At 46.9% G+C, this 14,074-nt stretch overlaps 1 protein-coding gene across 7 annotated transcripts in view; it reads left to right on the forward strand.

Annotated features, from left to right (window-relative positions):
• The window catches only part of LOC135368686 (GTPase-activating Rap/Ran-GAP domain-like protein 3), a 487,058-nt gene that overhangs the window by 434,892 nt on the left and 38,092 nt on the right, over positions 1-14,074 (forward strand). For 6 of the 7 annotated variants that reach the window (XM_064602133.1, XM_064602134.1, XM_064602135.1 and 3 more), the window contains 3 exons: positions 7,320-7,400; positions 10,399-10,446; positions 13,378-13,459. In XM_064602133.1, the coding sequence (XP_064458203.1) occupies positions 7,320-7,400; positions 10,399-10,446; positions 13,378-13,459 (211 nt within the window). The remainder of the gene's footprint in view (positions 1-7,319; positions 7,401-10,398; positions 10,447-13,377; positions 13,460-14,074) is intronic. The other variant, XM_064602132.1, reaches the window with a different exon arrangement.

The raw sequence follows: 14,074 nt of genomic DNA on the forward strand, positions 1-14,074 counted from the left end.
CCGTGTTCCTTGGCTGCCTCACTATTTTAGTACACTTCAAATTCTGACACCTCCCTGCCAAGAATGTCACTAGACACTTGATGTCGCGGGACATTAAAAATCCACAAAAATCCAGAATTTGTCACACTGCACCGCTTGCAACGTCTGTCGCAGCGGAGCCACATTCACAGCACACACAGGATAGGACCCAGTCCAGTACGTTCTAAGGCCCACCAGGCCATTTCACAGACTATTTGCTATACCGGCAATTTACCATTATATACAACAATGTATGTACCCTCTAAGTTGGCCCAATCGCTCCTTCGGAAGTAGCGTTTAACCTGGACAATGCATCGGCACACTTATTCAATTTGCCCCGAATATGTACGATCTCAATATCGTATTTTTGCAAGGCAAGCGCCCAACGTGTTAAACGTGCACTCGAGGATGCTGAGCCACACAGATACGTGAGAGGGTTGTGGTCAGTTAACACCTTGGTTTTGGCCCCAAACAACCACGTGTCCAGACGACTCAATGCCCACACGATCGCATACGCTTCACGTTCTATCGTCGACCATCGTGATCGTGTCGGCGTGAGCTTTTTGCTGAGAAATGCGATCGGCACATCTTTGCTGTCTACTGTCTGGGAGAGACACGCCCCGACAGCTTGCTCAGACGCATCGGTGGCTAGTACATACCCCCTGTTTGGGTCGGGTGCCGCCAGCTTCGGGACCGTCGCGAGCGCCGTTTTCATTTTGCGGAACGCGTTGTCCGCTTCCTTGTCCCAAGGTATATTATTCGGCACCCTTTTGTTAGTCAGATTCGTAAGTGGTCGAACCACTTCTGAGTAGTGAGGGATGTAGTCCCGATAGTAGTTGCATAACCCGAGGGCACTGCGCAATTCCGTTTTAGTCTTAGGCGGCTCTAGATTCAGTATTGCCTTTACTCTCTCCGGATCCGGTGAGTGCGTGCCCGATCCTACAACATGTCCGAGGTATTTAACACTCGGTTGAGCAAAGTTGCACTTCGACGGATTAATCACCAACCCGACCTCCGCAATTGTCTCTAGAACGTTTTCGAGGTGCTCGAGGTGTGCCTCCCAGGTTTCCGAATACACGGCCACATCGTCAATATAGGCCGTTGCATAACCCCTATGTTTCCGGAGGACTTCGTTCATGACGCGCTGAAACGTCGCCGCGGAGTTCCTCAACCCATATGGCATGACCTTCCAGGCATAGAGACCGCGCGGGGACGCAAAAGCCGACAGCCTCTGAGATTCCTTATCAAGTGCAATCTGCCAGTACCCACGCGTTAGATCCAGAGTGGTGATGTAACGCGCTTTAGCTACCTCGTACAATAGTTCAGTGGTGTTCTCCATGGGAAAACTATCAGGTTCCGTGAATGTGTTCAATTGCCTATAATCGATACACATTCGGACGGACCCATCCCGTTTCGCGACGCATACTATAGGGTGCGCGTATACACTCTCTGTTGGGTATATGAAGTCCCACTCGAGAAGTTGCTCTATCTGCCGCTCCACTTCGTCTCTAAGCGCGATAGGCACCTTGTACGGATACGTAGGCTTAGGTTTCTGGCCAGGCATCAAAGTTATCTTATGCGAACCCACCCTGCATCTGCCCGGTTTCTCTGAGAAACATTGGGCGAACTTCCCGACAACCTGTCTTAACCTTTCGCTCTGATTGGGGTTGAGATGCGCACTCTCAATGTTTTTCACATCTATGCCTACCTTCGTGTGTTTCACATTCGGGGTGCTTAATACTTCTCCGAACTCATCGTCGTTGTCGAATATCACCCCGACACTGTTGATCCTAGCATAATAGCGTCTAAGCCTATTCGCGTGTACCCATTTCTCAGTACCATCCGGTTGCTGAATAACATAACTGTTTTCGCGACGTCTTTCTTTCACTTTCATCGGCCCGAGCCATTTCGGCGTCATTTTTCCGGTGAGCCCTGTCTCTAGGATAAGCACTTCATCCCCGACCTCGAACGTTTTATCTTTAGTCCTGAGGTTGTACCGTTCTGTGTACTGTCTTTGGACCCGTTCTGACCTTTCGTCTACGACACGCGCGGCTTCTACCATTCTGTCCCGCAATTCCCTTAGGTATTGTGTGGGCGACGTGTTTAGACCGTCCGGCGGCGTCCACTGCCCTGTCCATGATTTCTGTAAGATGCTTAAGGGGCCATTTGGGCTCCGCCCGTACATCAGTTCAAAGGGAGACATTCCCGTTACGTCATGTGGTACCTCACGGTAGGCCCATAATAGGCAAGGTATGTAGCGATCCCATTCTCTTTTATGGGTGGCAATCACATGTCTTAGCATTGACTTAAACGTGCCGTTCCAGCGCTCAACGATCCCGTTGCTTTGAGGGTGTTCGGGCGTGGAGAACCGTACTTCTATGCCTAGACATTTGTGGAGTTCCACGGTCACTTTCGCTACGAAGTTTGTACCTTGATCTGAGCATATCATCTCAGGAGTTCCATATCGCGCGAAGATATCTACGAGTGCCTGACAGGTCATTTTCGCCGTAAGCGTCCGTAGCGGTACCACCTCAGCCCACCGTGTACACAGGTCAATTACACAAAGAGCATAGCGATGGCCTCGTGAGGAAGGAGGTTCTAATGGCCCAATACAATCCATGTAGACTATTTGAAAGGGCACTTGCGGCCTCGTTAGCGGTGTGATTGGGACTCGATCATTTGCTCTCGGAATAGATGACACCTGACAGGAATGACAACTCTGGCAATAGGATTTTATGTCAGCTGTCATTGATGGCCAATACAACCCGCATCGAATGCGCTGTTTCGTTTTTCTTTCTGCAAAATGCCCTCCGCATGGCATGTCATGCGCAAGGCGCAGCACCTCCTCCCTTCGTGACTTGGGGAGTACTAGCTGTTTCTCCTTCCGGCCATTAATTTCATCTAAGTGGAACAGTAGATCGTCCTCGATCACTATTCCATGGGTCCCGACTTTTCCCTGTGCCCAGACGTCCGCTAATGTGGGGTCGCTCTTTTGCTCTGTCCTAAAATCGGAGCATGCTTGCCCTACATCCTTACTTTCTTCAGCTTCGACTGTCACAACGGCAACTGTACCTGCCTCGTCCTCATATTCCTCTTCCAGTTCTATGCAGCCAACGACATTGGGTTCTCTCACGCACTCCGCCTCTGCTTCCTGTTCCAGGTTTACAATTTCTTGCGCGTCGCTTTCTTGTTCTTTCTCTAGTTTACTGAGCTCTTCATAGTCCTCGGGGGTTAACAGCGCGCCGACACCTTTTGTCAACTGCTCAGTAACCGCACATAGCGTGATCACTTGTTGGTTCACGTTTCCCTGCCTTCCCATTAGACTGAGTGGGACATACACCAAATCTGCCGTGATCGCAGGACCGAATGCGCCCCTCAACTTGACCGTGCCACTACTGTCTGATACATAATCCTCTGGAAGGTGGTCCGGCCTGATTACCGTAATATCTGCGCCCGAGTCTATCCGCGCCTCGATAGCACTGTTGCCAATCGCAAGGTGTACAACCTTTGTTTCTGTCCTGTTACTCGCGTAATCTGGTTCTGTCGGAGTTAACCACGATACCCTAGCGACGAGCTTCGACGCATCTTCCTTGATTTCTGCTGCCCTTTCATGCGCTTTCCTACGCTTCGGCTGCGGGCAGTCCCTCATCATGTGACCCACACCGCCACAATTGAAACATTTCACAGGTTTCCGGTCTCCTTTGTTCGGTTTGTTCACCGCAGTGCTAGCTGGATTCATTTCTCGCTCACTTACACTCTTAACTGGCGCCGCATTTTCTCGCTTTGATGCCCTATGGCTCAGACGGCTCTCTTCATAGTTTTCCGCGAGTTCTGCGATTTCTTTAGGTCTTAGCCAAGAGTTGGTTTCGTTCTGGACAATGTAACTACGCATGTCATCTGACATTACTTGTTTCATTCTGTCTGCAGTGACTAACTGTTTCAGGTCGCCCATTGTTTCTATTTGTCGGCTCTGTACATAATATGCGAAAAACGTCTCTAGTGTCGTCGCAAATTGGTTCCATGACTCTCCGTCGCTCTTCCTAGCCGTGTTGAAACGCCTCTTATACTCATTCGCTGTCAGTTTGAGCTCTTTCAAGACAACCTCCTTTAGCTCCCTATAAAGCATTATGCTTCCATCCGACTGACTAGCGACAAACGTTCTAACTTTCTCATTGAGAAAAGGCAAGATGATCGTACCTCGAACCGCCTCAGGAATTTGGAGTGCCTCGAACAACGTATCTGCGTTCTTAAACCATGCGGGCACCATGGCGTCGGACGTCGGCATGGGCGCCAATGCGGCACGCAGTTCCTTCGCGTATTCCCCTAGCCGCGTCCCGTTCGTGCGTACGTCAGCCACGTCACCCGCTTGCACTCGCGCTAACTTTAGCTTCTCCAGCTCAATTTGAAGCTGCAACGCATGGAGTTCCATTTCTTTCTCCTTTATCCTGACATCCGTTTCTTTTTGACCACTTTTAGTCCCACTTTCGTCTACAACAACTTCTGCGGGAGTCTGGACCTTTTTATCCCCTGACCTTGTTGTTACAGACATGGTGGACCTCAGAGAAAACGGAACCGAGTCCTACCTGCTTTGTTGTCTTCCGTGACGTGTTGTGCCTGGTGACCGTGGTCCTCGGAGCCTCCCACTTAGGTGCCACTCCGTCTCACTGTAGCTCTTGAAGCCTCCCACTTAGGTGCCGCTTCCCAGCCGCAGCTCACGTAAGACCTCCCACTTAGGTGCCGTCTTACACAATTTTCTCCTTCGAAGCTTCCAGCACAGATGCCGCTCCGAAGATGCTGTTCCTTCGAGCCGTAGCTCCCAAAGCTTCTCACAAAGATGTTGCTTTGACTCGTCCTCTCTCCCGCTGTACCGTCCGCTTCCGTGCTGCACGTGTCTGCGCCGCCGATGATGGTGAATGTTGCAATCCTGCCGACTGCGCCAGTGAAGTTTCCCTTATGATGAGGAAGGAGGTGATTGCAACTGGGCAACAACAAACAACATTTATGCACAGGAAAAACAGAGAATACAACATGAGGATGAGAATGAGCATTGAACCGGCTTCTCCGACGAAGTCCAAGCGCAAGCTGCCTGCTGCCGACCTTGGGTCCGTCTTATAAAGGGTGGACGCTCGCAGCCGTCTGCCCGGAACCCTTTGTTCCCGTTCGTTGTCTGCAGCAGGTGTACTTTGCCAAGGACACAATCCTTTTTGGGGATGGGATGCCACAACGGGTAATCCACCGTCTAGACACTTCTTTTTCTATCGGCTGTCATACGGTGACATCCCGTATTTCCGTGTTCCTTGGCTGCCTCACTATTTTAGTACACTTCAAATTCTGACACTGCCTTTCTCGCGCCGTGTCTGTTCAAAATTTTCTCGCAACGGGAGTATACTCCCGCGCTGCGCGTAATTTCCGGTGGCTGAGACTGGGATTAAAGCACCAAAATAAGCTCATTGACTTGGAGGGACTGCTTGAAAGGCAGTAAAAAAAAAATCATCTTCGTTAGGAACACCAACGCCTTGCTGTAGTTGAACAAGGCTGAAACACGTTGGCGTTTATCTTTTCAATTCAGTTTTGTTCTAACTTAGATTCATTCAAAAATGAAAAACTGAGATCATGTTAAATCGAATGCTGATCTGCGAAAGGAGAAGACTAGAAGCAATAGCCACATACTCGTAGCAGATTATATTTCGCCTCACACTCATGCGACGCAGACGAAAAAAAAATAAATAAAAAGAAACCGACCTGCGATTTCCATTTTTCCGCGAAAATACGCTTCTGCTATTCGTCAGTGTGGTTTCTACGTATCAAAACTCCATTTACGCCCACTCGTGTGCGACCAACAACGGCAAGCTATATCGGCGTCACCCCACCACCGCCACCACGACCACGACCACCACCTCCCTCTATTTCGGTGCGAGAAACCTTTCTTTTTTTTGTCTTTTTGATTGCACGTTAGCGCCGCGAAGCAACTGTGGCTATGAGCGGCGTATAGAAGTGGATAGATGGAGAGAGGACAGCAGGGAGGCGTGGGGTACATGGGGGGCGAGAAACCTGTTAAATATTGTTGTAAGAATGTGTCGCTGGAGTGTACGCTCAACTGTGAAACGTTACGATTAAGTTATTTTTGTTTACTCGTTGTCCCTTTTGAAGCACCATGACTTTTAGGTGCGCCCCGTGCATTTTACTACAGGGATTAAGCGCCCGCGTCACGTACGTGGTTTTCATGGTAACTTTCAACACAGAGCGCGCTTTTGCTACATGATGACCAGTGGAGGGGTACATGTCTCAGCACTTATCCTGCGCCACGTAACGTCCGTAACACACTCGCGCCGTTCCACTCAGCGTCAATACCTGTTTTCTTTCTATCTCTCTCTGGGAACTACTGTACACTATAGTGCATTTGTATGAAGTAAGTATTTGTATGCTTAATATGCCATTCACTGTGCGCTACTTTTCCGCAGTACTTTGTTAACTTGAACGAATGTTAGCAAACTACATACTCGTAGAGCAGCATCTGGACGATAACGTCGCTTGAGCCGTGGGCGTGAACTAGCCCCGTCCAGGTAGATGGAGCCACTTTCTCCGTATTATTATGGAATGGGGAATGTCTGAAGACCAATTTCTTTCTGATATCTTTACGGACGTCTATAATCTGATCCAATATCACACGATCAGTCTGTTTTCCAAGATTCTGAAGCGCCTAAATGCTATAAATCTTTTACTTCCTATCTACACAAGGTTTCTTCCTTGCCTAATCAGCGTTCAGGTATTGACTTCCCACTCCACTTTTCTTTTAACGTGGTTATCGGTTACAGTGCAATTTATTGACATTCAAAACCGTCACCTAATTCCATGGGCCCCATTTGTGCCACTATATATCCTGTGCGGACTACTGCTGTCTCTCTGCCCTTCCTCTGCACTAAAACCATGTCCATATCGCCCTATGATAGTTGTTAATGGCAAGCAATGCTTGATTTGGAGATGATGGGCTGATGACAATCCTTGAGACTGAAGAAAGAAAACGACGAACAAGAAGCAACAGCCGGACAAGTTCGTCGTTGTCTTCGTCAATCTCAAGGAATGTCATCATCTCCACATCATGACCACCTCACTTCCTTCTTTCTTCTTCTTATTATTATTATTGTTATTATTCTTATTCAACGTCATAACCCCCCCCCCCCTCCTGTATCGGCTGCTCGCTGGCATCCTACTTTTATGGTAAAAAAATTATTGATTTTTATGTTGGTTCTTCGTTGGTTCTTGGTTGGTTCTTTGTTGCTTATGTTGGTTCTTCGTTGCAGCTGGCGTCCTGTGACGGAGACTCTGAAAACATTGTCCGAAGATTTCGGGTCGAGACTGGGGAGCGCTCCGACAAAGAAGAGGTAGGTGGACACCCATTTGATTGTTTACAGGTTTCCTAGCTCTACTTGTGATTTCTGAGACGCGCCTTGCAATATCCTTGAAATATCTGACTGAACCAGGTATCGCGACATGTCAGTTTTCCCATAAAACGACAGTGAGATGAGCGGAGGCGAAAAACGTGAAACTTGAGCTTTGTCCCAAGAGGATAGTTGTATACTGCGAGCCAAACGCTCGCTTGAAAATTAATAGTAATGGTCGTTACTGTTATTATTGTTATTATATTTACACGTACACACAAAAAGTAAAAATACAAATACGTGTATATACTGCTGTGGACACGGTTAGCTAAACTCGCCTGCCAGTACTTCGCCGTCCCATATTACCTCGGTTGCACTTGAAAGCGTTGTGCCAATATTGTATTTGAAAGTGGACCATTTGCTGCGTGTGTTTGTTTATTACTCGAAAGAGATGGCCTTGCGACACCTGGAGATTTGAGATGAGATAAACGACAGAGTGCTGATTTTAGACAACCGTGTCCCCTAGAGTACATATATAACGTTCCAATCTAGCATACAGACATGCATAGGAAGCTAGCTACACTACATACATATAAAAAAATATTAGGACAGCATAATACTGTGAGTGTTGCAACGATGGTCCTGCAACATATCAAACACTACACACACTACAAAGTAGCACATAAGGTTACGATGTGTGTCCAGTAAATACCTCATAGGGGTATCATAGAGTCCAACGTGGGAAGAAACGGCACACAACCTTAGAGTAATAGCAACACACTAGTCGCGCGTAGCACCGACGTCGATTGGCCCTCCGTCTTTGCAAAAATAAAGAGGAAGCAATTATACGCAAAAAAAAAAAAAAAGAAATACATGATATGTTGAAAAACATTGCTGCCATTAACGATCGTCATCCGATTAACTTCCCATTACTTATTCCACGTAATCTTTCCATAAACTCGCTCCTAACAATTCCCCTCTGACAAATATAAAAGCGCGAAAACTCTATGCGCAATAATCGTTTTCGTAACCCGCATCTCACTTAATATTCCAACCCTCGTAATTTTCGCGCTTCCAATCACGCCGGGTATGAGCTCCGATTATTCTCCGCACAACGTCAGCTTTCTTTTCGCCCCCTTTAACCCTTTTAATAAGCATTCGCTCGCAAATTACATATAAGCTCTTTGTTTTGACTAAGGTGCGTTGCCTTATCATGCGGGAACACTTCACGGCACAGAGCCGTGCCATACAGCCGCATGCGCATGAAAGAGCGAATCAAGCACTGTTTATCATGCAGAATTTTTATTTTTTCTTCCTTTGCTCGTGATTGCGACACACCAGGCCTGGAAACGTGCAACGTTATCCCTGACCGATTTTTTTTTTTTCCGACATTATAGGCTCTGTGGACTGCGCGCGTTCTCTGGGGGAAAACTTGAGTAGAAAATTGGAAGAATTTGCGTCTTTTTAAAACTGATTGAAAACTGTCGTCACTGTGTGGGCTGAGTGGGCGTGGAACAGGATATCATGGTGGACGGCGGCTCCCCGGAGAATTAGGCTATGAGAGAATTTTACCCTCGTTTTCTTCCTTTTCGCTTGAATAGCTAGATTGACGTTCGGGTGGAACCCACTTTGTGTGCTAATTTTCAAGTGGCTTTGTCAGAATGTATTTACTCTCAGTTTACAACCTGTAATGAAACCATTATTTGGTGTTGCGTCGTCGTAAAGAGTACAACATACATCACGCTGTAGTTTACCTTGTAGTCTACCTTTCTTTCTTCTCTCTTTCTTTTCCTTTTTTTTTTCTGCTAGAGAACAGGCCAAGGGAGTGTTGGCGATATTTCTGCTGGCCGCACGTGTGCCTCGCGTTATGGGAAAAGGACACGACGCGTCAGGACGAACGTACGATGATAACAATGACCAAGCGAACGAGCAGGTTATAGATCTTACTTCTTCTTTTTTTTTTTTTTTTGCTTACGTTCTTGCCGTAGTCATTTCTAGAAGCGTCTCGTTGTGGAATTTTCTAGTTCCGTTTAGCTCACCCCCCTCTTGTTCCATCTGAAAAGATAATTTACGCAAGTATGTCAACAAAGAGAACACCAGGAACGATCGCCATCTCGCCGCCTATTACAGTCCAAATGCCGTGTCCAACGAAACAATGACGTGCAGTATTCTACAACACCGACTTCCCAACACATCCAATCGTGAGTGAGCCAGCTAGTTCAGGCTCACGTCTCCTCTAAACGCCCAACAAACCAAACTAACACCTTTCGACGACGATGATGAAAGCAAGAAGAAAAAAAAATGACGATGAGGTTGATTGTTTGAGAGACGCAAAATTTCGAAATATGAAAAAGTTCTTGGATGCTGGCCTGTGGTAATTAGTAGCAGTAATCAGTGGCAAGTAGTAGTAATGAACTGCTAAAAAAACAAAAAGGGAAGGGGATGAAGGAAGGAGGAAAGACCTGGAGCCGGGTGACTGCCCTGAGGGCGCCTGCAACTCTATTCCATTCAGGTGGTTTTGAGGTTTACAATATGTGGCTGCAAGTATCTGCTGTCAGCAAGTACCGGCCATACACGCAGTTATATAGTTTTTGCAATCACGTGACCTCTTCCCGACGCCCTCTAAAGCCTCCGTGTTTCTCGTCTAGTATCTAAAAGGAAATGTAGAAATTTTCGCTTCCCAATCATACTATGTTAGTCCATCGTAAACAAACCTCCGCTAACGCATCGATGAATGCTAATGACGAACAAACAGCTCGTATGTTGACACTTGGTCCCGTTCCATGCTTGCAATCCATGTGGTAGCGTTTGCACGGATGGTGTTTGCGAACTTGTAATGAGCGTCGGACATACGTCACGCGAATATTCTGTGCAAGCGTTTCGCGTTAGATGCGCGGAAATTCATTATGTTGTACAGGCTCTGTGAAAGGTTGGTGAAGAGAGGGTGTGACTGTGTATTCCATTTCTTTGTTTCCTTTATGCTTCCTCTACTCTCTGCAAGTGCCCCGTGAACCGTCTCAGTCGAGTTCCGACGGAAGAAGCCCTCAAAGTAAAGTCACCTGTCTCTGTTGCTAGCGTGCACAGTGTTGCCCACTTGCAAAGTTGGCTCGCTTAACGGAAAAGAAAAAGAAAAAAAAAGTATTTTATGAGTCATATTACCTCTGTGTATAAGCCACAGGCCTATCTATTTTACATCTCTTACTGAACCATGGAGTACTGATTCAATGCAAGCGTTGCTTTCACTACTCTTTATTTGCACTTTTTAAGTGCCTTAAATACCTATAAAAATTCCCTTTCCTAAAAAAAAAAACAAAGAAGAAGGCTTAACATAAATCGAAATTTATATTATGATTGTTACTCCCCGGCAACTACAAGTTGAATTAAACGGATGTTTTTTTGTTTTTTTTTCTTCTGTAACCAGTATGCGAACAGGAATTCCGCCTATGGCGTTGCACAGAGAAGTCATTATTCACCGTGGAGCTGACATTGTCGTCGCGCATAAATCTTGCAATATGAAAAGGTGCTTTACTGTCAAGCGCTCAAAACATGTTTTTCAGAAGTCGCAGGATGATGGAAAGGGAGTGTGGCAACACTTGCACGAGCACAAAACCTAAAGCGTTATTCTGCATGGTCCGCTGCACTAGAATAGCAGTTCCTCGTAGCTGGTGTAGCTGCAGTGTATAGAACCACACAGTAGTTAGTTTGCATATTGACTCAGTCTGCCTGCGTATACGATTTGCTCTTCCGTTTCGTGTTATTCATGTGGGCTGTATATGACCTGTATTTGTTGTTGTGGACGCTTGCTTGCTTACTGTTTGCTCGCGATGAATATAAATTGAGGTGCAAAGATTGTCTTCGAAGATTGCGGAAAACGTAGTCGGCTGCCTCGGTAGTAAAGGTTTACTCAAATTCCTCTTTCCAAACGTGAAATCATAAACCCATCTTGAAACAAATTTCTGTCGCAGTGCTCATTTCCTTTTCTTTGAATTGACTGTATCCGTATGCCGACAGAAATAGCGCGGTTCTTGCAGCCTCTGGGTTATCGTTCATTAGCAGGAGTATTCATGATGATAGAAAAATTAGCCGCGAGGCCATTTTTCTTTTTCTTTTTTTTTCTGCTCACGTATACGTTGAGTAACGTGTGCCTGCCATGCCATGAGCCATAAACGGGATGGCTCATTATCCCATGAGACCGATAAGCTGAAATGTGTTGAATACCTCGTTAAGACCTCATTTGCTGGAACCTTGATGTTATATCGGCTCCCAGACATCTTCGTATTGCGGATTAGAATGCTGGAAAACAGGTGTCAAGAGAGAGAAAGAAAACTGCAGTATATATTGTAACAGAAACTGCAGTTTGTAACAGATGTCGAATATTACGCAATTTCTCAGCTGCCTGCTGGTCACTTTACGATCGTGCAAATAAGATATTTCGGCGTCGTACACGACCGCATCTAATAGCGAATTCCCCTGCGCTGCTGTAGTATAGAACAGCTTATACAACGGCTAGAGTGATGTGCATGTTACACTAGTACAACGCGCGTCGCGTTTAACGGGTAGTTCTAGAACCACCCATGTTGGCGAGTTTTAACACCAGTGTATCCATATTTGAACGCGTTAGCATTAAAGTCCTCGGTACGCAAGGCTCGCGGCGTGGTCTGTCTGTAGCCCCGGCTCGGCGCGCATGCGCGATGAGTGCAGAGGGAAGGAGAAAGGGAGAGGGCGCGTGGATAGCGCGGCGCGGGCAACCAGCAGTGCAGTGCAGTGCGGCTGCGGTGGTCGACAGGTTCAGACGTGTCTGTCTGGACGCGCAATGGGTTATGAAAGCTGTGCGGAGGAGCGGCAGCGAGAGAAGCTTGACTGCGAGACGGCGCCGGCCAAGCTGAATCGGAAGAAACCCGAAAGGCTCGTTTAGCTGAGGATGCTGTCTTGCGTTAGCGTTGTGTAGGCTTGAGTGAAGGGTTGTGTAACGTTGTGAAGGGGAATTCCCAAAGGGTTTACAAGATTTAATGCCAACACATTTTTTTTTCTTTCTACTACTATTGTATTCTATTGTACCCGGTCTCCCTCGCTACACCGCGAATATCGGCAGTGCAGAGCGGAACACACGTGACAGAGCACCAGACCTCGAGTGCATTCCCTACTACCTAGCTGTATATAATATCCAATTTATAGTTATTACGCCAGGTCACGAGGTACTGCACCGTTTCAGTTTGTTGGTGTGTATGGCGCTCTGTCTTTCTATCGGAATCTGATGTTTTCCGATCGATCTACCTTCCGGACGGCGGCATGATTGCTCTTGTCTAATGATCCTAAGGTTGACACGCCATGGGCAACTTGGGTCTCACGGTGCAAGTTGCCCAGCTTTCCGCGAGGGATCACAAATACGGTGTGTCGAGTGCTGAGATTTCGACTACGCTACTGAGGGACGCTCAGATGGGCAAAATTAATCCGCCGGCCAGCCACTGCGGCATCGCTCATGATTACAGTTGTTACGTCGTGAATTGTGGCGTTATCTCGTAATCTGGTGAATGTCAGCCTCAATGGGTAACGAGAATAATGAAACGCTCGTAATTAACCATTAAACGTCGTTTTAGCATTATCGAACAAGCGTTTAAGCGTTCATCCAGAATTCGCAGCTACCGAATTTATCGCTCTGAAAGGGAAGTTCACAGGGGAAAAACAAGTGTCCGAATGATAGTAAAAAAAAAAAAAAACCTCCCGTCTACCGAGGGAAGGGAGACTACTAACGCTGTTGCTCTGAAAGTCAACCGTGGACAACAATAGTCCTCTTGTCGCATTCACGCTGTACACAGCAAAGGATACCAACGGGTTATATGTCGCGCTATCTACGCTATCAATTAAGCTAATCTTTCGTCTCATCTTTTGTTGCACCGGGGCTGCGTTGGTAGAAGCTTCGCTGGCCGGTGATAAATGTGTTGATTTAATCATGCTGACTACTATGTTACCTTTCGTGCAGCTTTTCGGGTCGCCTAGTACACCTGTACTTGAAAATCCTGAGTACCAAACACGGTGGTATTTCAAGTACTTCCTTGGAAAACGTAAGTATAACATTTCCCATAATACTACCAAAATGTTTTCCCCCATAACCGTGCCTCCGACAAAAATACCAGGGAAAAAAAGGTTGCCTGTATCGCACCGAGCTCGTAGACTGTCGAATGGGTTGTGCTTGCGTGGTGCGCATGGGGTGGGGTGTTGTTCGTACAAGCACTCGACATTTTATTTCTTAAGGCGGACTCATGCGGTCTTATGAACGTTCGCTTCCGGAGAGAGTTGGCTGCACAGTCGCAAAATTCTTTTCTTGGCTTTACTTCCCTCGCCCGCTTGAAGGAAGTAACTAATGGGCGAGAGCGTGCAAAACATGCTAGCAAACGACAAAGCCATTATTTTCATTCGCAGGGATGTGGAAAACTGCAGTAACCTTCTCGAATTTGTTGATTGCAATCAACTCTCGGACTGTTACTGTAGGGAATGAAATCATTTTGGCCCAAATATCGCGGGCGGGCGTGCGTGCCGAGAGAAGCGATTTTGTTGCATCTCCCGTAGACTCTCATGCATTGAAAATTTAGCAAACTTTAATTAACCAAAAATCCGTATAGATCGCGTGAGGCCTTCAAAAATACGTCATTCCCTAGATAAACTAGAGGGGAACACGC

This window comes from Ornithodoros turicata, chromosome 9 (genome assembly GCF_037126465.1).
Source record: "Ornithodoros turicata isolate Travis chromosome 9, ASM3712646v1, whole genome shotgun sequence".
Taxonomy (NCBI): domain Eukaryota; kingdom Metazoa; phylum Arthropoda; class Arachnida; order Ixodida; family Argasidae; genus Ornithodoros; species Ornithodoros turicata.